Source organism: Lissotriton vulgaris, chromosome 2_1, assembly GCF_964263255.1.
Source record: "Lissotriton vulgaris chromosome 2_1, aLisVul1.2, whole genome shotgun sequence".
NCBI lineage: Eukaryota > Metazoa > Chordata > Amphibia > Caudata > Salamandridae > Lissotriton > Lissotriton vulgaris.
This window is the reverse complement of record NC_141687.1, coordinates 203,800,792-203,826,709: the sequence shown is the minus strand read 5'-3', so window position 1 is coordinate 203,826,709 and position 25,918 is coordinate 203,800,792. Positions and strand designations below refer to the sequence as shown.

Below are 25,918 nucleotides of genomic sequence, written 5' to 3'. Positions count from 1 at the left end.
CGCAGACGGGCTTGCCTTTTGCGCACCGGCAGCGCATCCGCTGCGCGCTCGCGGCATGGTGCTCTTAAGTACTGTGAGGACCATGACACCTAGCCCGCTGACCTAAATCCCCTCAAGATGGCCTCCCTGGTGTCGGAAGTCCTGCAGAGACCTTGCGGTATACTTCTAACCGGGAGCAGGCGGATGTGCAAAATGAGAAAGTGGGTAAAGTACGTTTTAAAAAAACACAAGAATACCTTTTGTTTAAAAGCAATTCTAAAATATCAGGATTGTGGCAAGTAGCGTGGGTCACTCCCCGCACCTGGTGGGATCTTTAAACCCCAGAGCAGGCAAACTCTGTTGATGTTGCCTAGCGGATCACAAGTGGCAGGTTACCCTCTGAGGTGACACGGGAAGTCTTCCAGCAATAGGGAGAAATCTAGTATAATCTTTTTGCTACTGCAGAGAACGCGCAGTGTCCCGAATTTTGTGTTTGATTTCTCAAGGCAGTCGTCCTTTGCAGACCCCTTTCGCCTGTATTGGGGCACGGGACTCCTATATTCATTTCCACCCCTACCTCTGCTGCCAAGAGTGGTGAAAAAGATCGAGAAAGACCGTGGCCAAGTCATCGTTGTGGCTCTAGACTGGGCAAGGAGTGTGTGGTACCCTGAACCTCTGTCCATAAGCATCTGTTGGAGGCATATGGGCTGCAGATAGTACATTATGAATAGATCGCCATCTGGTGTTGGGCTCGGATGATTGCACTTTTTTTTCTCTTGGCGAGTCTTTTGTAGACTGGCGACTCCTCCTTTGGTTGCTAGTGCGCATGGGCATCGGCTCCATCCTTAGATTGTTTTTTTCCGCAATCGGGTTCGGATGAGGATCGAGGCGCTCCAGATCGACTTCGAGAAGAAGTGATATTTCGGCGCGTATTCCCTTTCCAATTCGACGGTAGTGTTATCGAACGCGATTTCATTGCCATTCCGACGCGTTTCGACTTCAACAATAAACATTTTCTTCTACGTCGACGACCGAGAGGCCTTTCTCGACGTAGTCCAGCCCGGAGTCCATGGAAAGGACTCCATTTAAGAAATGTTCAACGTGTGGTGCTAAGTTCCCACACAAGGACCTATACGAGGTGTGCAATCCCTGCCTATCACCTGAACACGAATCCAGGGACTGCGAAGCCTGTGCAGCATTCTCCTCCAAGTCGACGATTAGAAACCGTCGAGCTCGAAGACACGAGGTTTCGAGAATGCAGTCGGAGGCAATCCCGGAGCTGTTCGAAGACCAGCACCTCGTAGAAGAAGAGGAACATGAAGGAGAGTCGGGGTCGGAAGTGGACGAGTCGGATGACGAGGAAATCGACGTTCAACAAACCGTGAGTGACGACGTCCCCTTACCAAAAAACCGACCCCGTGTGGTTTCGAGCCCGGTCAGACCACTGAAGAAAGTTTCCGACGCCCCGCCTTCGGGCTCGGCAACGAAACCGAAACAGAAACAGAAACTCTCCCTCTCCCACCATGTCGGATCCGAGAAACGGTCGACATCGACTTCGACACCGAAGCTCCATACAAAAGAAAGCTCGGCATCGAAACATTCCATGTCGAAACCGAAACATGCTTCGACGTCGAAGACTCACTTGACACCGAAAAAATCGGAATCGAGCAGATCCTCGGTGCCGAAAACACAGAACATTGTCGGTCAGAAGCAAAGGCACCTTTGGGAACCAAGAACTTCGGTACCGACACAGGAGCAGCAAATAGATCCAAAACAAAATACTTTGTTTATCGATCCGAAAACTGGCAAAGTAGTGACAAAATCACAGAATAAAAGGAAGAATGAACAGCTAGATGACAAAGCTCTTCCTCCCAAAAAGAGAACAATGGGGACGAATACAACTCCTCCTCCTTCTCCTCGACCTAGAGTCACACCCTCTTCTCCTATTCCTCACACTATGCCAGCTATTCCTCCACCTTCTACACCAAGACCATCTACACCTCAAACAGATGAAGACAGTGATACAGGGGAGGGAGAACCTCATGGGGATGACGACACTATCCCAGATGAGGAAGACCCATGGGAGAATTATGATGCAGGGTCAGATGATGACAACGACCCAGAGTTATACCCCTCAAAACCTTCACCACCTGATGATAACACAGTTTTTGTGCAGTTGATTAATAGGGCAGCAAATACCATAAGGTAGATCTACATACAGAACCTCAAATAGAGGATTTCCTATTAGAAACACTACCTGCTGCACAAAGAACATCAGGCACTCTACCTATGCTGAAGGGTCTTCTCAGTCACACAGCAGATATATTCAAAGACCCAGTGAGGGCTAGGGTGTTAAATCCAAGAATTGATAAAAAATATAAGGCAGCCCCAAAGGACCCAATATTTATCAAAGGACAAGTACCTCTGGACTCGCTTGTAGTTACAAACGCTCGTAAAAGAGCTAACTCATTATCTACAGGAGAAGCCCCATCTCCAGATAAGGAGTCCAAGTTAATAGATGCACCAGGCAAAAGAGTAGCATCCCAAGCAGCAAACAGCTGGCGCATAGCTAATACGCAAGCGCTACTTGCACGCTATGATAGGGCGCATTATGATGAGTTAGAAAAACTCATCACACATCTTCCTAAGGAACATCAAAAAAGGGAAGATCAGCTTATACAGGAAGGAAAGATAATAACCAACACTTCCATTAAGTGCGCCTTAGACGCGGCAGACAAAGCAGCAAGATCCATCAACACCAGTATCATGCTAAGAAGACATGCATGGCTTAGGGTCTCAGGGTTCAAACAAGAAGTACAAACATCTTTATTGAACCAACCTTTTGATCAAAAAACACTTTTCGGCTCAGGTACAGATGACACTTTAGAAAAGATGAAAAAGGACACAGAAACGGCTAAGTCAATGGGAGCATTACAACAGCCAACTGAAAGGGGTTCCTTTCGTAGATCCACCTATAGAGGGGGCTCAAAAAATACAGGCACAAGTCAGCAATCTACCTCTTTTACACCAACATCACCCAGAGGTAATTCAAGAGGCAGTTACAGAGGTAACAACAACAAGGGTAGAGGTCGCGGAAATAATAACAACTGCAGCTCCCCAACCCCAAAACAGTGACTTAATACAACTCCCCCCAGACCACATAACACCGGTCGAGGGACGTCTATCACAGTTCCTACCTGTCTGGGAAAACATCACATCAGACAAGTGGGTGAGACAAATTATCCAACATGGTTATTGCCTAGAACTCACAGCTACCCCACCAAACATGCCCCCCAGACAGCGTCCAATGAGTCAAGACCATCTGACATTGTTAAAACAAGAAGTACTATCACTGTTACAAAAGCATGCCGTAGAGAAGGTTCCAAAACATCAGCAAGGGACAGGAGTATACTCTCTATACTTCCTAATCCCCAAAAAAGACGGGTCTCTAAGGCCAATCTTAGACCTCAGACCTCTCAATGCATACATAAACTCGGAACATTTCCACATGGTCACGCTCCAACAGGTACTTCCTTTACTGAAGAAAGGGGACTTTCTTTCTACAGTGGATCTATAAGACGCTTACTTTCACATCCCAATTCACAAAGTCCACAGAAAATACTGTAATAGAAGGACAACATTATCAGTTCAAAGTCCTTCCGTTTGGAGTCACAACGACACCAAGGGTGTTCACAAAATGCCTAGCAGTAGTTGCAGCACACCTAAGAAGACAACAAATACATGTCTTCCCTTACTTGGACGATTGCCTAATAAAGGCCAAGTCACAAGAAGAATGTCTTCACAACACACAGAAGACCATTCAATTGCTGCACCAGCTAGGGTTTACGGTGAACTGCAAAAAATCCCACCTACAACCAAACAAGATTCAACAATACCTAGGGGCTACTATAGACACAGAAAGAGCCAAAGCATACCCCAATACAATCAGGATCCAAACAATGATCACGCTGATCCAAAAATTTCAACCACAACACTCACTACCAGCTCGAGTGTTCATGCAGCTGTTAGGCATAATGTCCTCCTGCATACTGCTTATACCACATGCCAGACTACAAATGCGTCCACTGCAAGAGTGTCTAGCAACACAGTGGAATCAGGCTCAAGGTCAGATTACAGATCTGGTGTTGGTAGACGACCGCACACATCGCTCTCTGAAGTGGTGGAACACAACAAACATTTCCAAGGGACGGTCGTTCCTAGAACCGATTCCACAAGTGATACTGACAGCGGACGCATCGCTCACCGGATGGGGAGCACATATGGACAAATACACAGTGCAGGGAAAATGGAGTGTACAGCAAAAAAGACTGCACATCAATTATTTGGAACTACTAGCACTTTTTCTAGCATTAAAAGCTTTCCAAATGCAAATACCCAACAAGGCAGTCCTGATCAGAACAGACAACATGACTGCAATGTATTATATTCAAAAACAGGGGGGACACACTCTCTCCAACTATCCAGACTAGCACAGGACATTTGGAGAGAGGCCATTCCTCAAAAGATCTATCTATTAGCCGAACACCTACCAGGAGTTCAGAATCAGATAGCAGACATCCTAAGCAGAGAGTCAGAACAAGTACACAAATGGGAACTGCACGACCAAATACTGCAGCCATTCTTCCAAAGATGGGGGAAACCAGAGATAGATCTCTTTGCCACTCATCAGAACGCAAAATGCCAAAACTTCGCATCCAGGTACCCACACCACCGGTCCCAGGGCAATGCGCTATGGATAAATTGGTCCAACAAATTTGCTTACGCTTTTCCCCCTCTCCCGCTAATTCCATTAGTGGTTCGGAAACTGCAGCAACATTCAATGATAATGATACTAGTAGCACCCACGTGGGCAAGACAGCTGTGGTTCACCACGCTACTGCAACTCTCATAGGTCCCACATCAAAAGCTGAGATTATTACCCATGCACCTTACACAGAACCATGGAGAAATAATGCACCCAGATACCAAACAATTGAACCTAGCAATCTGGCTCCTGAGGTCATAGAATTTGGATACGTAGATTTACCTCCAGACTGTATGGAAATCATTAAACAAGCAAGACGTCCTACCACCAGAGCATGCTATGCAGCAAAATGGAAAAGGTTTGCTGTATACTGTAACAGTAATAACATCAATCCTCTGGACGCATTCACTAAACAGATTATTTGCCATTTACTACACTTGCAGCAATGTAACCTAGCATACACCTCTATTAGAGTTCATCTCGCAGCTATAGCGGCGTACCTACAAAACAGACAACATCTTTCCCTGTTTAAAGTACCAGGCCTCAGGAGAGTCATTCCACCAAGACTACCACCTTCCCCAGTCTGGAATATCAACATAGTACTTACCAGACTAATGGGACCACCCTTTGAACCTTTGCATAGGTGTGAAATACAATTCCTCACATGGAAGGTGGCCTTTCTCATAGCTATCACTTCACTCAGAAGAGTAAGTGAATTGCAGGCGTTTACAATACAAGAACCATTTATGCAGTTACACCAAAATAAAGTGGTTCTTAGAACAAACCCAAAATTCTTGCCAAAAGTAATTTCAGCATTCCACATCAATCAGTCAGTGGAACTACCGGTCTTCTTTCCAAAACCACAGATGGTAGCAGAAAGGGCCCTACATACATTAGATGTCAGAAGGGCAATATTGTACTACATAGAAAGAACACAAACTTTCAGAAAAACAAAACAGCTATTTGTAGCGTTTTCTCCTACACATAAGGGCAATCCCATCTCTAAAGCAGGCATTGCCAGGTGGATTGTAAAATGTATTCAAATATGATACTTAAAAGCAAATAGAACATTAACTGTTCCTCCTAGAGCTCACTCTACACGTAAACTAGGAGCATCTATGGCATTCTTAGGAAACATTCCACTATATGACATATGCAAAGCAGCTACCTGGGTTACGCCGCATACCTTCACAAAACACTACTGTGTAGATGTGCAGACAACACAACAAGCTAGAGTGGGACAAGCTGTATTAAAGTTTTATTTCAGACTGTTGCAACAGACACGGGGGACCACCGCTAGGGAGATAACTGCTGTATAGTCTATTCATAATGTACCATCTGCAGCCCATATGCCTCGAACGGAATATGCTACTTACCAGTATGCATCTGTACTTGGCATAGAGGGCTGCAGAGTGGTACATGCCCTCCCAGCCTCCCCGGAAACCTGTGTCTGTTCCAACACTATCTTATTTAGATACACTTACATGGGCATTTCTATCTGTATTCTATCATACTACTCCATCTAACCCTACTATGGCAAAGCAATCTAAGGATGGAGCCGATGCCCATGCGCACTAGCAACCAAAGGAGGAGTCGCCAGTCTACAAAAGACTCTCCAAGAGAAAAACAAGTGCAATCATCCGAGCCCAACACCAGATGGCGATCTGTTCATAATGTACCACTCTGCAGCCCTCCATACCAAGAACAGATGCATACTGGTAAGTAGCATATTCCTTTCTGCAATCCGGCTACCTCTTTTGGAAGATCGCCTGTCGTAGCAGCATAGAATGGTACTACACCGGAGTCTACACAATGTACACCTCTTGCGTGGAGATTGATCAACCACAGTTGCTGGAATTTGATCTTCTTCTCGATGCAGTTGGTGTTATTCTAGTAGCTAAACACCCTTCTACAAAGACTGTTTATGGAGGATGCTGGAAGAAGTTTGTTATTTGGTTTTCTTCTTGTCACTTCCAATCCCTACAGGCTTCCCTGTCTGATATATTATTGTTTTGTTTATCATTGACCCAGAAAAGCCTGGCTGTGGCCTCAGTTAAAAGTTACTTATCCTCTTAAGATCACTTGTTGTGATGTGTTTCTTGAAGGGGCTGCGCCATATGTTCCCATCTACTCCTTTTAAAATACCACAGTGGAATCTTAAACTTGTCTTGACCTACCGGATGTGCTTGCCCTTTGAGCCTATGCACAGTTGTCTTTTATGATTACTTACGCTTAAAATGGTGTTCCTCTTAGTTATGTCTACCATGAGAGTGAGTGAACTTCAGGCATTGACTTCTTTTCCACAATGAATTTCCTTTTTTCCTGGACAAAGTAGTCCTTTGAATAAAGGCAGCATTCCTGACCAAGGTAGTCACTCCCTTTAACGCAGGGAAATCCATCACCCTGTCAACTTTTTATGCACCTCATCCTTCAAAGGAGAAGTAACGATTACATAGTCTCGATCCTAATAGGGCCTTTAGTTTTTACATAGAGTGAAATTGGCAATTTAGACAGGACGATCAGCTACCTGTTTGGTTTTCTGGAACACACAAAGGCCTGGAACACAAAAGGATTATTTCAAGATGGATTCTATGGACTGGCCAAAAAGCAGTCCTCAGAGGGTTTACGTGTTCACTTGACCAGAATAAAGGCTTGTACCAGGGAGCTAGCACGTTACCAGTCTTTGACATGTATCAGGCTGGTAGGTGGGCATTCCTCCACACGTTCACAAGGTACTACTACCTAGACAGCCAAGTTCAGCGGGATGGGCAGTTTGCCTGATCTATTCTACAAGATTGCTTGGTCTGAATCATTCCACTGACCCATCACCTAGGAGGTACTGCTTTGGTATCTATTCAGATGGTGGGGAATCTGTGGTTAGAAGTTTCTATCAGATGAACAAGTTATTTACCTTCCGTAACATCTTTTCTGGTAGAGACTCTATCTAACTACACATTCCTCACCTGCCCTGTTCAGAAGTTGGATTTTCGTTTTGGAAAAAAGAAATGCCCCCCACGTCATAAGCGGTATCTCCCATGGCGAGGGGTGTATTTTTGGTTACTACTGCCCAATGGGCAGTAAAAAAAAAAATAGCTATATGTCCATCCTTCTAATTTGGGCAGGCAGACATATAGCTAATTCTCAGATGGCCCATCGGAGATGGCCAAGGAGGAGATGGAGTAGTCGACTTCATAAAATCTATGATCCGCCCACATATACATTTGGCAAATGGACCACATTATATGGGCGGTAAGTATGCTCCATCTCTGTTGTGAAGGAGTATGGGTACCGCCAATATATAAACCAGGCTTCTTAGCATGGCAACTATTTGTTCTCCTGCGTGCCTGTACTTCCATCATGGAGCAGCAAAAGAACGTAGCCTCCATGACTACCTCCTCTGTACAGTTTCCCCTGAGCCACATCGATTGTTGGTTGTTGTATAGAATGGCTTCTATGACCTGCTATTTTGATTCTGTTTCCAAAAAGTTTGTTGACTAATGCATGGTGATTTGGGCACTTCACAGACTTTCTGGCATAGAGGAGTATAAGTTCCATAGATGCCCATAGATGTTAAGGGACAAGCAAAATGTTTTTAATGAATTCCAGTTACTTTACGCTGACAAACGAAAATCATTCTGTCGTGTATAAGAATACAAGACATTTGCACTTTGTAGAGTTGGTTTCGTTTTGTAGACTTTGGGATTAAAGAGCAGAATAGGATGATTGAATCACTGTTTGTCTCCTGTCTTAGCCATCTATGGGTGCTGTTTTTCAGATATATGGTGATTAAGATAATACCAGACTTTTATAAACCTTTATATTTGTATTAATTTCTCTTAACAGCACAGCTGCATTGATTGTGGGAAGAACTTCTGCAATTCATGCTCCACCCAGCCCGTTGGTGGTCCCCGGCTGTGCGGCCTCTGCAGGCGCTTCCGAACAACGACCTTTTTGCGAGTGGAATTGATGAAGATGAAAGTGAAGGATCTTCGGGACTACTTGACCCTGCATGATGTTTCAACTGAGCTGTGTCGTGAGAAGGCGGACTTAGTTGATCTGGTGTTGAACCAGCAGCCTCTTGCGGCGGGAGACCCACGGACTTCCTCTACCTTACTTAACCCAGGCATTTCAGAGGAGAACACCCTTCCAACACAGACCCCGGTTGATAGGAGGTTTGCAGGAAGTCTTTCGTCTTTATCAGATTCTGAGATACTTCCCTCCAGCGACAGGACAGAACAAACGCAGGTAACTACTGTGTAGGTGATATTTGATTTTCAGTATTGTGCACAATTAGCAATATGATACTAAGCAAGTAGAGATATTTTGAGTTTCTGTTTAGCAGTTATCAAATTTTTTCCCTTCAATGTATTGACTTCTCAAATGATACAAAATGCTAGCTGTCCTCTACACCAAGACTAACACATAGATTAACAAATATGACTCTCATAACCTGAGAAATAAACTGCAGAAGCCAATTCATGGCAGCACTTATTTAAAAAATGGAATAACAATGGTTTATTTTTTCCCATGCTTCAGTGATCCTTCAGTTCTGTGTTGCTATACTTGCTGACTTCGTCAATTACTGGTGCCTTCTCCTTAGTACCGCTGCTGGGCTGCACTGAGGAAGCAACAGCTGCTTACTCTTCTATTGCTACTGCGAGTTGTGATAGTTTTGCTACTCTCAAATAAGCACATTTTCCAAACTCTCTCATCCAGCTAAATCCTTTAAGCTGCCTCTTAAAGTCCAACCTACTCAATCTACGTAAGAAGCTATTACTGAATTCAGCTTACAACTAATTTTGGTAGCTTTTCCCAGTGGCTTAACGAAATGCTGACCCTCCAGCTACCCTAGTGGCTCTTTCTTAATTCCTTCAAGATGGTGTCTAAAATAAGTAATTCATTTACTGATCACGTTCAGCCTGTTAGTCGCCTGTCCTGTTTAAACACCAACATCTACCTAATGTTCTATCATGCCCTTTCTCTTGGATTACTATCTGCTAACTTTTCCCTTGAAACAAGTTGATCCCATGATTTTCTAGCTACAATGCGACCATCAGCATACTCTGACAAATCTGACAGCCTGCTTGACAGCAAGCATTATCACCCAGATTGCGGATTTCTGAGTCCTACTGGGAAAATGCACCTTTTGTCAGGGGTATATTCAGCCATTCATGTCGAACCAAATATTACCCTTTTTTAAACAAATTATTTTGAATCCCATTGGCTTTTTTTATGTTTGACCCATAAGCGAACTCACTTTTAAACTCGCCTGAGCCAGCACGCATGCGCTGCTCTGTGAGGCTTTTAGTAAGGACCTTAAACTCTGAACACATACTTGTATGTGTGCTTTTTTTTTTTTCATACCCTGCTATTGGCCGTTGTGTGCGTCTTTCTAAGAAAGACAGCACACAATTGGCCAAAGGCGGGTGCATGTCCTGCCTTCTCTCTCCCCTGGCCTAGGGAGCTCGTGAGCGAACAGCAGCGTGGCGGGGTGCCATCTGTATTTAATTAGCAGCAGCAGATGGAGGGCAGGCTGCATTCTATTATTATTATCATTCAATTAAATTTGTAATGCGCACAGCTACCCTTGACAGGGTTTCCCGGCGCAGGCATGTCCACTACTGCAGACTGAATAAACGGGGAGCTAATCACAGAGAGAAAAGCCAGGTCTTGAGATCTCGGCGAAACCTGAGGTAAGTAGATTCGTGTTTCATAGAACTTGGGTGGGAATTCCAGAGTCTAGGCCCAAGACATGAAAAGGAACGGCCACCCATTCTGGTTAGTTTAAAACTGGGTGTTACATAATCGCCTTGAGTGGAGTAACGTAAAGTGGACCCCTGGGGAACTCCGTACGCAGATGACCGGATAGTAGATGAGAAATTGGAAGAGAAAAAAGCATAGTGAATCGGGTGCGTGCCCCAGTTTGTGTATCATGGTGCGGGAGTAATATACACGATGCAGGACTTTGAGCTGTATTAATTTCAAACGAGACGGGATCGCCGCCTCTCTGGCCGATGCCAATGCATCCATCCAGTCCGAGTCTTCTTTGTCCCCTAGTTCCACCTCCCATTTGCTAGGTAGGACTACCGTAGGATCTGGGAGGTTGTTAACTAATTTTCGGTACGCTTGTGGCTCTGGACTTTTTTAGCAAGGGGACCACCATAGCACGCTTCTAGTCCAGAGGAACGAAAGACTCTCGTAAAGAAGAGTTTAGAAGTTCTTTAAGAATTCCACGGACATCTGGTTAAAGCTGTTGCAGGATTTTAACAGGTAAGGGGTCTCGAGGAGAGCCGGATTCTACCCTGGCTAGGCAGTCTAAAAAAGATTTGTTGTCAAAAGGAAACCATGTAGAGATCTTCGCTGTTAGGGGTAGGTGGCTCGCGCAGGTCGTACCGGACAAGAGACTCTTGGTGTTAACGGGAGTGGAGATCGTTAATGTTCTGTACATAGTCTCAACCTTATTGATAAAGAAATTTGCAATATTGTTACACTGAGTCTCGTCAAGGGCGGGTGGCAAAGGTGAGGTGTTGGATCCTGCCAGCTTCTTAACCATAGAGAATAATGCTCGCGGACGGTTCAGTGAGTTGATAATGGTGTTCGAAACAAAGGAGGCTTTTGACGCCTTGCAGGCCAGGTGGTACATATTAAGGGCGGCCTTGTAATCAGACTTACAATTGGGGGCATAGAATTTACGCCATCTTCTTTCCAAGTGCTTGCACCTGGATTTCATGGTCTTTAGATCATTGTTGAACCATGTTCTAGTCTCGGGTTACTTGTTCTCTCATGTACTTCTCCCCCAGGCTCTGTGTTCTCCCCGCTCCCAGTGTTGCTATCACCTCTGCCTGCTGCTGACTCTCTAGAACGCTTCTCCCTCACCCTATGCTCTATATTCCCCCCCCCTCTAGAACGCTTCTCCCTCACCCTATGCTCTATATTCCCCCCCCACGCCCCTGTGTGAGTCCATCCCCAGCCCCTGTGTTTCTATTTCCATCGTGAGCTGCTCTTCCCCTCTGCTCACTCACCCGCTCCTCCTTTACCCCCTACTTTAACCCACCCTACTCATGCCTTCTTCGCTTCTCCCATGTGTGTGACAGAAGTAAGCCTTTAGCGCCAGTGACATATTGAGTGCCGGGCTCTGCTGCTGTGCTTCATGTATGAAAATATAAAGTTATATGCTGACTTAATTACTTTAAATGACGTGTCATGCACTGGCTGAGATTGCACACATTCCAAATTTTCTGCGTCACACTGAGATTATTTTGCGGCTTGGCCGACATTAACTAAGACCATAGAGCTTCAAGAATAGCTGCAAAAAAAATAACTACGTTGAGCACTTTCTTTTTTAGTATTCGTGTTTTCCTTATGCGTGAAGCTGTCAGTTCTAGTACAGGTACCACAACATTACGTAAACAATTGTTTTGTCCCATTAATGACTATGTGGCAAGATAAGTAAAGATCTGCACTATCTTGCACTGCCATTTTATAAACATGAATGATGGCATAGTCAGTTGGGCATTCACCGTCATCGAATACAGTGATTTATGACAAAACGTATTAAACCTACCATACTATTGACGCAATAAAATTTAATAGCATTGTAGCAGGGTTTCCGTTCTCCCACAGAACTGTGCACAGAGATCTAGAACCTGGGTGAGTTAGGGTGACCCAAAACTCACCTTTGTTTCAGAAATCCCCTTACCAAGCTAGCTACAGTGTCTCATTGGCAGTAATAACTTACCAATGACTTAGACAATCCAGAACATGAACTTAGAATACCTCAGGTATCGTGGAACACATGAACACTTATTCGTTATATAATCATTCCAAACCGAAACTGGGAGGCAGAGAACACACGTGCAAGTTTGAAATGTTTATTTTTCAATGCAACATTCTCAAACGTAGTATCTTGTATAATATCAACATACATATTATAAAAATCAGAGTTAGCAGCATAGTCACTAATCCATAATAAGCAAAAGGTGATAGCATGTTATGATGCAAAAATCTATAGAATATGTATCACCTATATTTCGCACACCCTAATTAGCATATTATATTATATCTAAGAAGGTCTCATCTGGGTTCTTAGAAGGGCGGACCCATACCTCTAATTCTCAGTAGGAGGAGATCACATCAACCGCTACCAGCTCTCAGCATGCGAAGCATCAAGTGTGTTGTTTCATTCCCTGTAACTCTATCTTAAACCCACGTAGAGCCCAATGTTGGCAGCAACATTATTTGTGTTATGACTAACGTGGTGCGAGGATCAGGCCTTCAGCAACCTTGTGTTAGGTTATTCTTAGAGTGTGCAGTTCTCAGTGTGCAGACAGTTGTACCAAGTGTACCAAGCACGACTGATACCAGGGCAATAACATATTATTCTCAAATAAATCACATCTTTCGTCTAGGTTTAAAGCTACAATAACAATTAGGTGTCGTGTGTAAACCGAAGCAGAAAGAAAATATGGCGTTTAAACATTTAATAAGCACATGCTAACTTAACACAATATATAGAAACGTAGTAACCATATGACACCCCCCCAATGATCCGAGGACGGTTAAAAACGAAAAATATAAGCCAATACTCTATGAGAGGCAAGACATGAAAGCAGAGTTCAATGATATTGAGCCAAGCTAAATGTATGCAAATGTATGTAAAATTCAAAAACAAAATTTATGTATGAATGCCTATAGTGGCCACACAAAATAAAAATTCTAATTTAAGGCCTACTCTGTTAATAGGCCTAGAACATATGAAAAAATCGAATGTTCGTATTGAAAAAAGGCACCATTCAGAATTACTAAAAAGTCACGTGCCATAATGATGGAAGTCTTCAAAGTCACTCATGGTTGAATGAATATGCAAAATAGGTAGCTACAGCTTCCAACATGAAATCACTGTCATCATCCGAAAACAGTTCAGCCATCCAATTAAGCAATGGGAAAGAACATACGTGCTCCTCCAACACCGATTCCTCTAGCAACATCAGAGGACAACTCAGTGGGTTCTCGAGAACGCTCTGTGCCAGAAAGTCATGCGCCGCTGCGAATATGTCCCACTGACCCATTAGTCCATGCATCGCTGCCACAGCCATAACCCTTTCGCCAGAACAGACCAGCTCGTGAGCCACTACGGGGTTCATCAGCTGATCAAAGTTGACGTCAGGAGAAGTCTGTAAACAGAGACACAAATCAATGGCCCAGTCGAAATCACAGCTCAGGCAATGAAACACGGGCTGGACACATGTGAAATAGGAAAATCTGAAGGATAATCCAAAAGCCGTGCTTAAAGTCTCAAGCGGCAGGGAGCCATAGTAATCAAGCATCCGGTTGCGAAACTGCATCAGTAGGGGCTGAGCGTTTCCTTGCGCAGGATGGGCATCCATGTTTTATAAAGTAAAATATCACCAGAACGCCTGCAGCCAAAGCCAGCAAAACAGGAAATCCGCCAAACAGGCTAGCGAATATAGAATGAAAGAACGCAGGGATAATACCAAATACTTTTTCAAATGTAGTCACGAGACCACTGCTAACCATTTTAAAAAAATGAGCCAGGCTCGTTGTGGAGGAGGCATTGAAGATTTGATGAACCAGCTCGCAGAAATGAAACGGCAAATCAGTACTTAAAAGTGCCTGTACTTCTGTGCGTGTGTTTGCTATGTGAAGGACATAAGTTTCGCGGGCAGAGCTCAGGGCCACCTGCTTTTGAGACAATAGGGCTCTTATACGGCCTAAACCATTGAACTCAGCTTTCAAGGTTGGTATTCTTGGCCAAATTAAAACATCTGAATTCCCATGCATGGGTGGATATAACACATTCTTGCAGCAAACCACCCTTTCTGACACGGTAACCACATAAGCGATACCAGCCTCTAACCCACAACAAAATTCGTTATTCAAAAGTAAATAACTACCGTTGGACAACAAAGTGAACGTGGGAACTATTGCAGGAACTAGTGTCCCTTTCAAAACACAGGCCAAATTAGGTTTGTCCTGATTACAAGAACCATGCAACTGGATGTGTCTGCACATTAGTGAGCGGCCAGGTGACTGTGTACATTCTTCACCATTCAGATTCACTTCACTTCCCTCTTTTAGGCATCTGTAAGTGTATGGTAAAGACCATGTCTCATGGAGGAAAGCACTGCCTAATGGTTCATACCGCCCAATGGCTATATATTTCATACAATTTGTAAATTTATACAAAGCAAAAGGTAAGGTAATAACACCATGGATAAGCCATGTAGCAGTGGTCACTTCAGCCACAGAAAAGGGCAAGGATTCTAATTTTTCAATGTGTAACATAGAAAATGTCGCATCTCTCATTGATAGCATGCGCTGTTTTTCAGTCAGATTAAATGGGGCAAATAGTGATGAGACGTTCACAAAATTCCAAGGCACTCGACCAGACTTAAGAGTCTGTAGTGTCCAAGCAAACTGCATCACAGAACGTAATTGATTCTGACCATGATATAACACGGACACTTCATCATGTACAATGTCAACAACAGAAGACACAATATTGTTTAACGTGTAAATTCTGGAAGAAAGCGTGTTAATACTGTTATCAACAACTGAAAGCACCTTTTCTAAATTTGCTTGATCAATAGCTCTCAGGCGTTTAGCAGCCTCAACCTGGGTAACTTTCCAAATTTCATTGCAAATCGCATACAGCCATCGTTTAGATCTACCTTTAGCCGGGCCTTTAATAAAATCGTTCACATCCACATTATCATTTAATAGAGATAGATGTAGTTTAACTGCAGCTAATGTGGAATGTTGTAACCAATTCTGACACAGCTTCCCCACAGAATAAGTCGTGACAGTATAGTCTTCTTCAAAACGGGGATCGAGTCTGACTTCTGTGAACCCCTCAGCCAAACCCAGAAAACGGCGTTGGCAAGAATCAGCACTCCTATGCCATACCAGCCAACCCTTGGAATCCAAACTGGAAATGTTAAAGGACGAATTGTGTAAAAGAGTTTGCAACTCATGAATGGACAAATCAGTAAAATTACCCCAACCTTTATATGCCTCTAAATCTGGGATGGTCGGTGTATTTAATTTTTTAGAAGTTGCCAATCCAAAGCATGTTGTTTGGAAAATGGTTGGATTTAAAAACAACATGTGATTCGGGATGAGACATGCACGGTGCAAAGCCTCAGTGCCTTGTACCTGCCAATCTTTGGTACCCCAAACCGATTTAAGGTCAATTGTTCCTTTCCAAAACTCGTAGCCATCTACAGCCAACCTGTCTAGAAAGGACTTCGAATACAGCAATTTTGTATCGGTAAGTCTAACTTTGGACATGGACTTTTGTGTCATTTTAAAATAAAATGACTCGGGATTAGACTGATTAAAGTCAGTAAAATAGGTATATTTTTTCAGAAACGTATTGGAACTGCCACCGAATGGAGCAGGGCAATGTTCCCATTGTGTATAATTTACAGCAACCCTCCTGGAATTTGTCTTATGTAAAAAATGATTACCATAGTGTTGAAAACAAAACAAATCTCCATAATTAATAGAATCTGTGTACAGATCCTCAGCATCGAAGGCAGCATAATACTTCAAATCAGAGAATAATGCTTCAACGGCCTGAATATCCCAATCATCAGAACGTATATTCTGTTTAATTACATCTCCCATATTTACTCTAAGCACATTCGGAACATTAAACACTTCAGTGGGCCCATGTATCTGAAACCTACCGCATCCCACACAATCCCATCAAGGACAGGCCAAGCAGTAATGTTAACTGTATTTAAGTTTCGTTTCAGTCTGTGCGCTGAATGTGAAGAGGAAAGAGGGGCCAATGTTCCATTAAGGTACCGAATTCCTGTTCTTTCTTTAACATAGTGACCATCAATCAGACGGAAAAAATAAAACACAAAACCAATTGACATAAAAAGATAAAATGAAAATAGGATCAACCAAATGTATGTCCAAGGGGGAATCCAAAAATGTTTTTTAAACAACGTGGCATATCTTGCAATGTTCGAGGTTTTCTTTAAAGGTTCCGAAACAGAGTCAAAAGAGAATCTGGACTGGTTGGCCAAACGGGTCTGTAAATCAGGTATCGATAAATCAGCAGGATAAGTGTAGTTTAACTCATCAATGTCAGTAGCAGGAATAGTATTTAATAAAGGACTGGATATGGCAGGCATCTCGAGGGACACCTCCTGTTCTGCGCCAGATGTTATTGCTAGTACAGAGTGCCTCACCATGGAAGGACAGGATACAGCCGGTGTCATGCTATGAAGAATCGGCCACCCTGTGTGTCTTGACATTGTCAATAGAAATAAATCTGTTTTCCTTACGACCTGGAAGTGGTGGTAAAATGACTGTTCTTGTGCCCTTCACTCCAAGAACTCGAACCGGTGTTCGATATGAGGGACCAAACTCTTTCTTGTTATCGATCTTCTCTCGAACCAGTTCTCCAACTTGGGGTAGCCAGCCAACTACCGGGATCTGCAGCGCATCATCCGATGTGGAGGGCAAATGTTCCTTTGCAAGACTGTCTCCGGTCTTTTGTAGATTCTGTAAAACATTGCAATGTTCATCTACGTCAAAGGCCGTGGTCTGGGCCTTGTAGTCCAGCCCATCGAGGTCAGGAACATACATCTTGATACCAAAGAGCATTTCGTATGGGGTCCGCCCACCCAGAGACCTTCTAGGGAGATTATTAAGCGCACGCTGCACGCCTATGATGTGGGCTAACCAGTTTCTGCCAGTGCCTATACCTCGAGCTGTCAAAGATTGCTTTAAGTCGCGGTTCATTCGTTCAACTACACTGTTACCCTCGGGTCTGTAGGGACTCGAAAACTTGACTTGGACCCCCATCGAAACCATAGCATCCTTATATGCCTTAGAGGCAAAAGCCGGACCCTGATCCGAATGGAAGGTACCACAGGCAAAAATTCCCACAAAGACTCGCAAATCCTTAATGACAGTACGTGAATCAGCGCTCCGATGTGGCCATACCCACACAAAGCGTGTGCATGAGTCTACTGCTACTAAGATGTATTTGTATGCAGTATCAAAAGAAAATGGACCGCAGTGAAACAAATAAACGCATCCAAGCGGTTTATTCGAGATATACAACTGTGTCTGAGGCGGACGCGCAGCAGTTGAAGGCTTAATCTGCTGGCAAATGTCACATTGAAGAACATATTTGCGCGTCTGTTTGTACAGTCCCCGCCACCAGAATCTTTGTTTTTGCTGAGTTACAGTGGCCGAGACGCCCGCATGCGCAGACGCCACACCTTCATGAGCCGCTGCAATCAAAACAGCCCAGCGATCCGAGTTGGGAACTAGACGTTCGCCAACATCAGGGATTTTCACATAAGGAACCTTATCGGGACTTAAGTGGTATGTGTATTTAGAAGGGAACCCCGCAGGATATTTACTTCCCTTCTCTGTTGCAGCAACTGCTGCTAAGATGTCATCATCTATTTTGCTTTTGGACCTCGTGACTGCTGCAACTAAGTATTTTGATACCGCTGACTTCGCTGCTTCATCAGCAAGCGAATTGCCAACAGCGTGGACCCCCACGCGCTGATGACCGAGAGTATGAATCACAAACACGGGTGGCAGCTTCTCTTTAAGTTCCGCCACTCGGACCCAGATCATTTTATGTTTTATTGTGCTACCTTTGGAATCACGAAATTCATTCTGAATCCAAAAGAACAAGTTTTCATTGTAAGACTGGACACAGTAGTAAGAGTCACTTACGATCAAAGTCGTCACACTAGGATCTGCGTACTCCAATGCAAGCATCAGAGCACAAAGCTCTGCTAATTGTGCGGTGCAGTCCCCAAGCGTCTGCGTGTGCACGACACTGGACTTGAACTCATCGTTCACCATGGCACCGACCACAATGGCGCAAGCGGAAACGTAGGCATGTTTAGAGCCATGCGCAACCTGCGCCGAACCATCAGTGTAAATGATGCAATGGAAATCCTCCAACGGCCGCATTGCTAAAGGAGCAGGATGAACAAATTCATACTGTAAATACTCCTGCGACCGTAAAGTGGCGTAAAAAATAAACGTGACATCTTGTGACGTCAAGGATGCAGCCCATTGAATCCAACGAGGGTGCAAAGCTTTTGAATTTGGTACACTGGCTTTCGTAACTGCCTCTAAGGCAGGACACGGGGTTACAACCAACATGCGCTTCCCTTGTGACAGGGCACATTCCTTAAGAATCGCCATCTGCACAGCCGTTAAAACTTTCTCCACAGTGGAAAAACGCAATTCAGCCGAAGTGTACAAGTGTGACTTGTAAGCAATAGGTACTGTATCTCCCTCATTAAAAGTCAGGTACGTGAAACCCACCGCCCCAGGGATAATTCTTATCACCAGGTTGGTTTGGTTATCACGAGTCTGTAAGTATTCAGAAGCGAGCAAATCAGCCTGCAAAGACTGCAGAATGGCCGAATGCTCAGGCAGCCAGCATGATTTGGAAAAAGATGGTTGTATCAAAGCATACAAAGGCTTGATACGCTGGGCATATTCCGGAATGTAAGTCCTCCCGAAATTCAAAAAGCCCAGCAGAGATTGTAATTTTTTCAGTGTTGTCGGAGAGCGCAACTGTGCGCACTTCTCCAGGAAATGGGGTGCTAAACCCTTCCCCTCATTGTTAAGCTCGTAACCTAGAAACAACACTGTGTACTCTGCAATGTGCGACTTTGCAAAGTTAAACTTGTAACCTATGTCAGCAAAGTTACAAATAATGCTATTTACTCGACACAGATGCTCCCAAAGATCGTCGTCTGTTAGATAAATGTCATCCACATACGAACAAGCAACTGGGTCGAAGCTCTCCAGAAGAGAGACAATGCGGGCGGAGAATACTCCAGGACTGTTCTTATAGCCCATTGGGAGACGCCAAAACATTTTTTGCACACCGCCGCATGTAAAACTGGTCCATTGGGAACTTAGACCGTCTAATCTATGGGCATAAAAACCGTTGGAAATGTCAAGCGTGGTTTTGAACCGTTTACGCTCAAGACTATTCACTAACGCAGAGCCATGAGTATTCTGTACTGCGCAGTTACGGCAATGCGAGTTCAAATGCCTATAATCCAAAACCAAACGATATGAGCCGTCTGGCTTGTTTACAGTAAAAAGGGGGTTATTCATCGGTGACACACACGTTTCAATTACACCCTGATATTCCAATTGTTCAAGGATAGCCGCGACTGAAGCTTTGGCTTCACGCCGTATGGGATATTGAGGTTGAGGCTGTGGCTGAGACCGTAAAGGAATCTCGTGGCTTGGTGACAATTTATCCCAGCCACACTGATTGCGGTACACAGCCGGCGCAAGCGCCAGAGCCCACTCTTCTGCAAAATGCAGCGCTTCCACTCTCGGCACAGTGTGCGCGAAGCTGGGCAGGATTACCTCCTCCCCTCGCGGAGCTGCGAGAACAAAAGGTGGGGGCCAGTCAGCCTCCGAAAGCAAAATGTCATACGTAGACGAGAGATTTTCCCAAAATACCCCTTTTACAGTTCGCTGCATGTCACCTTCAATTAACAGGACAATTTCAAAAAGACGTTCAGGGGGAGCAACATGCGTATCAGCTGTTTCAATCACAACATAAGTATCAGTCGCTGTCACCTTCAACAGTGGACGGAGGGCCTCTCACACTATGGTAATCTCTGCTGCGCTGTCCAGCAAGGTCAGAGCCCACGTCAGATTCCGAAGCCGCGTTCTCACTATCTGGGCCATAACGATGCGCTGTCAGGGCGGCGACTTTCTTCGTGGCAAACTGGGGTCTCTTGGGCGTAGAGCCTTCCTGCTGCTCTCCACTGTTTCGCGGGCAGGGCTGACCACGTCCTTGCTGGCCACCCCGGCCCCTGCCGCCCCCTCCACCACCGGTTGACGGAGCCGATGAGTCCTGAAAGGAACGAGGAGAGCGTTGGTCTGAAGCCTGAAATCTCTCAGGCGATTTAATCATCGCGCTGTCGCGCAAATCATAAACACGATCCGACTGCGCAGGCAACGGAGACGCAGGAGCAGAAACCTGTGTTTGTTGTTGTTGTTGCTTTCCCTGATTCTGCTTTTTAGGCCAATTTTGTTTTTTGGACTTTTGTTGACCACTAGTTTCCGATGTCTGGCCCTGGGGCTGCTTCTTCTCCTTTTCAGGAAAAGCTTTAACCCCCATTGCATTGCGGCCAACCATTTTGTAAGCAGCTACAATTATCCTTGCCAACCGTCGGGGTCGTTCGGCCTCGGGAACCAACGCCAATGCGTTAGCAACCTGAAAGTTCACTGCATCCCCCTTGACATTCGCAAGGATTAGATCGCAAACTACATCAAAGGAGCCACACAGGCGCATACCCAATTCAACAGCCGACTCCGGTCCGTGTTCATCTTGAACACGTTTAAGGACCCCATCTAGATTGGTCACCGACGGGGAGCCATAGCACCTCCAATAGACCGCTCCAAAAGTCTTGCCCCAGGTCTCACAGTCAACAAGTTCAGGAGCCAAATCCTTAGGCAAACTTAGTGTAAGAATCCTGTGTTTATTACCCGGACTCGTGTTGGGAAACACAGCTTCCAGCTGGCCGAATTTCTCAGCAAGCCAGAACGGAAAATCATCCTTTTCCTGGGGCTTTTTACCCATCACTGAATTTACCATGACCGGATTGATTTTCAGACCAGCATGTTCTGCACGAAGCTGTGCGCCCCGTGGGGCCGCGTCCTGAACATTACGGCTAGTGTAATGAACAAGCGCTCTAATCACTGCCACTGCGACTTCATGAAGCCGCCGCAGATCAGCCACGTTACAAGTGGCGCGTTGAGGGTGAGGAGTGAACCCAGCCAAAGCGGGCCAAGGTGTGCCCGGAATGGACAAAGGACCTAACCTCGAAGCCGATAATGAGTGTGGTAGGGCGCCACCAAACCAAACTCCATGCTGCCATGCATCAATAGGAACTTCCAGTGCTCTGTACGGAGCATACGCAGCCGGTACAGCTGTAGCAGTGTATGAATGGAACACTCCAGAATTAGCGTCCACTGGCGGAAACGTCACCCACGAATAAAACAGTTCGTACGAGTAAGCATGTTCCGCACTCACTACCAGAACGACAGCCAAGCCTTCCACAGGAACATCATACATCCGCAAATGGTCACGCACCGCAATGCGACTATGCTGCGGGATGTCCACGGCTTGTGCCATGTCAGCACAGGAAAGTGAAAACACAAAGTTTACTTTGTAGCACAACTGGGTAGTAATTCAAAGAAACCGTTTACAGATAGATTCAAGCTTGAAAAAGACCTATTTCAAAAATAGGTAGGTTTTTCCGACACTGCCGTTTTCCGGAAACGGGAATGAAGGCGTTAAGGTCCGAATGATATACTACTCGAGTGTCATGATATAAGGCCAATCAACGTATGGGCGCCATGTAGCATGGTTTCCGTTCTCCCACAGAACTGTGCACAGAGATCTAGAACCTGGGTGAGTTAGGGTGACCCAAAACTCACCTTTGTTTCAGAAATCCCCTTACCAAGCTAGCTACAGTGTCTCATTGGCAGTAATAACTTACCAATGACTTAGACAATCCAGAACATGAACTTAGAATACCTCAGGTATCGTGAAACACATGAACACTTATTCGTTATATAATCATTACAAACCGAAACTGGGAGGCAGAGAACACACGTGCAAGTTTGAAATGTTTATTTTTCAATGCAACATTCTCAAACGCAGTATCTTGTATAATATCAACATACATATTATAAAAATCAGAGTTAGCAGCATAGTCACTAATCCATAATAAGCAAAAGGTGATAGCATGTTATGATGCAAAAATCTATAGAATATGTATCACCTATATTTCGCGCACCCTAATTAGCATATTATATTATATCTAAGAAGGTCTCATCTGGTTTCTTAGCAGGGCGGACCCATACCTCTAATTCTCAGTAGGAGGAGATCACATCAACCGCTACCAGCTCTCAGCATGCGAAGCATCAAGTGTGTTGTTTCATTCCCTGTAACTCTATCTTAAACCCACGTAGAGCCCAATGTTGGCAGCAACATTATTTGTGTTATGACTAACGTGGTGCGAGGATCAGGCCTTCAGCAACCTTGTGTTAGGTTATTCTTAGAGTGTGCAGTTCACAGTGTGCAGACAGTTGTACCAAGTGTACCAAGCACGACTGATACCAGGGCAATAACATATTATTCTCAAATAAATCACATCTTTCGTCTAGGTTTAAAGCTACAATAACAATTAGGTGTCGTGTGCAAACCGAAGCAGAAAGAAAATATGGCGTTTAAACATTTAATAAGCACATGCTAACTTAACACAATATATGGAAACGTAGTAACCATATGACAGCATAAAGTGGATTAAAGTAACACCTGTGATTTGCAGCTTTGGTACTGTAGACATCTGTATAGATGACATCCATGTGTCGATTTTACTAACCCTGAGGCTCCAGCTCTTAAGGTGTGTGTATTGTTTTTGTCCAGGATAAGACTCAGTAAAGGAGGAATGCAGACATGCCGGCTCATGAATATTATAGGCATTTATATAGTAATTACTACCTTGGAGGCTCTAAAGCGCTTTTATAGTTTGTAAGGAGGCTTTCTACTGTCTACGGTCTTCTATGACGGGCAATAGATATTTCCATTCACTCCTGGCTGGGGAACATCAGGCCACCTTTCCCAGGAGAGCATCAGACCGTCTTTCTCTGTGTAAAATGTAGAGGGGCTGTGTGGAGTCTCCCAAGAAGAGGGCATTTAAAAGGAAGGGCATTTAAAAGGAGGGGCTTCCATTAAAAGCACTCCATCATATCACATCTCAACTAATTCTACTGCCTTACCTTTAAGCCAATTAACTCCCGGCTTTGGCAATTCCTTTTAGCCTAGTTTTACCGCATCCTCCTCATACAAAATGAAGAAAAAAGTGGGAAACCTTCTTTGTTTGTTTTTTGGGAAGCGAGTGGAGGGTGGAAGCCACAGGGACAAAACTGGAAGGGGGAAACACGGGCGAGGGACTGGAAGCAACTGAGGGGTGGAGCAGCATGGGGTGCGAGGCATAAAAGCAAACGGGCAAGACTGAGTGTAAGGGTGCTATGGGGAGACAAGCACACAGGTAAGAGCGTCATGGGTCAGCAGCGAGCACATCACGGAGTAGGGCAGGGAGAAGCACATGGGCGAGAGCAGCACTCCAAGGGGAAGACAAACACACTTGCTGCTGTTATTAGGAGGGCTGCTGAGGCACTTGACCTTCACCTCCTTCGTCCATATAATACCACTCAGTGCCACATAATTACATGCCACATATTTACACTCTAGTCGTAAAGAGTATAGGAAGGCAAGGTTCAAGTATAAGAGGATAAAAGAAGAACAGCACTGGACATTTGCCCATGAAATTATAAAATCAAAGGATCAAAAGAGATTTTGGAGCTGGGTAAATAAGACTGTTAGATCGGACCAACCATCCTCCGCAACAAATACCTCTCCCACTGATTGGGAGGCTTATATTGAAGTACTTTACGTTGAGCCCGACAGACACAACTGAACTAACTATCACAGCTCTACTCCCCCCCCCCCCCCCCCCCCCCTAATTCCCGTACTGGAACGTCACCCACTATCAAGATCGCCCCTAAACAAGTTGTACTTATTATAAAGCAAATGCGTCCAGGATGGGCCCAGGCCCAAATGGGTTACCAACAAAGATATACAAAGCTTCTACTCACAAGTGGGCAGCGCTCTTGACCCCGCTATCTAAGGCATGCAGAATGGGCGGACCCATTCCTGATTCTTGGCAAGGTTCTCTCCTCGTCCCAATTTACAAACAAGGCCAGCGGTCTAATCCCGATAATTATCGGTTGATTGCCCTCCTTGACGTTGAAGGCAAAGCCTATGCAAGCATCTGTCTACAAGAATTGACCAGCTGTGCGGAAGACAGAAAACTAATACCCTTTACGCAAACCGGTTTCCAAAAGGGCTGTCACAGCGAGGACAATCTGATCTGCTTAGCCCACATGATCGAGGATACTCTTGCAACAAAGGGAAAATCATTTGACAGCGTCGTCCGTCCCAGGCTTTGGGAAAAATTGTTCAAATGTGGTATCCCGCAGACCCTATTGAATGCCCTCAACGCTCTTTATTCTGATACCTGGGTCAAAATAAAAGTTTCCACTGGTTGTTCTACAACCAATAAAATGCTGACCAACCGAGGCCTAAAGCAGGGATGCATTTTGGCTCCTCTACTCTTTAATTTGCACCTTGCATATTTGCCTGAGTGGCTGGCCCGCCCTCGAGCTTTCCCCCCCAGAATCGTATCTGTTAAAATCCAGTCCATGCAATATGCTGGTGACCCGATTCTCCTTGATCAAACTCAGATGGGCCTTCAACTACTTTTTGGTTCCCTGGCATCGTATTGTGAAACAAACGCTCTGAAGATCAATATTTCTAAAACTAAGGTGATGGTAGTCTCGAGACGTCGAGCAAGACAGCGCCCCTGGTACATCGCTGGGAGACATATAGAGGTAGTTGCCACTTATAAATATCTGGATTAAGTTTTTTATATTCTGCTTGGACGCAAGAGAAGCTCATGAATTATGGGCAAGTTTGTTGCCCATAGGGGTGGCTCCTAAAGTTTTGACTAAATGAGCCAAGATTCTTTCAGTGGCACACGATGCATCAGCCGTGAAAAATCTATCGATGGCAGATGGGCGTCAAAACTTTATGATCTTAAAACCTTACCATATTATCTGTCATCCTCTATGAAGCCATCAGTGAAACACCAGTTAATGTGACTACGCCCCCTAATGGCGTACAAGTATGGTCGGGGGTACAAGGTAGATCTGCCCTCTCAGTGTCGTTTTTGCAACAACTGGGAAGAAAACGTAATACACATTTTGTGCATCTGTAGAATCCTACTCCCCTTTCGAATTTTTTGGTTGCGTCCCATCTGGAGAATTCTCAACGTGTGGACATGCCAAGAAGCCTTAGAGGAGTGTATGAAAGGGACTCAGCTCAGATGTCTGCCGGATTTGTAAAATTCATGATCAAGATAAACTCAATTTTACCTGCAGATATCACCCATGAACCTCCGCTGTGTTACCTATGAACTTCTTCCTTTTTCCTTTAAAAAAAAAAACTCTTAAGTCGAGAGTGGAAAGTGCTATTTTACGTCTTTTTTTGTATGA

At 44.7% G+C, this 25,918-nt stretch overlaps 1 protein-coding gene across 7 annotated transcripts in view; it reads left to right on the top strand.

Annotated features, from left to right (window-relative positions):
* Nucleotides 1–25,918, top strand: part of RFFL (ring finger and FYVE like domain containing E3 ubiquitin protein ligase) — a 367,730-nt gene that overhangs the window by 234,609 nt on the left and 107,203 nt on the right. For all 7 annotated transcript variants that reach the window (XM_086954726.1, XM_086954722.1, XM_086954727.1 and 4 more), the window contains one exon: nt 8,588–8,989. In XM_086954726.1, the coding sequence (XP_086810852.1) occupies nt 8,588–8,989 (402 nt within the window). The remainder of the gene's footprint in view (nt 1–8,587; nt 8,990–25,918) is intronic.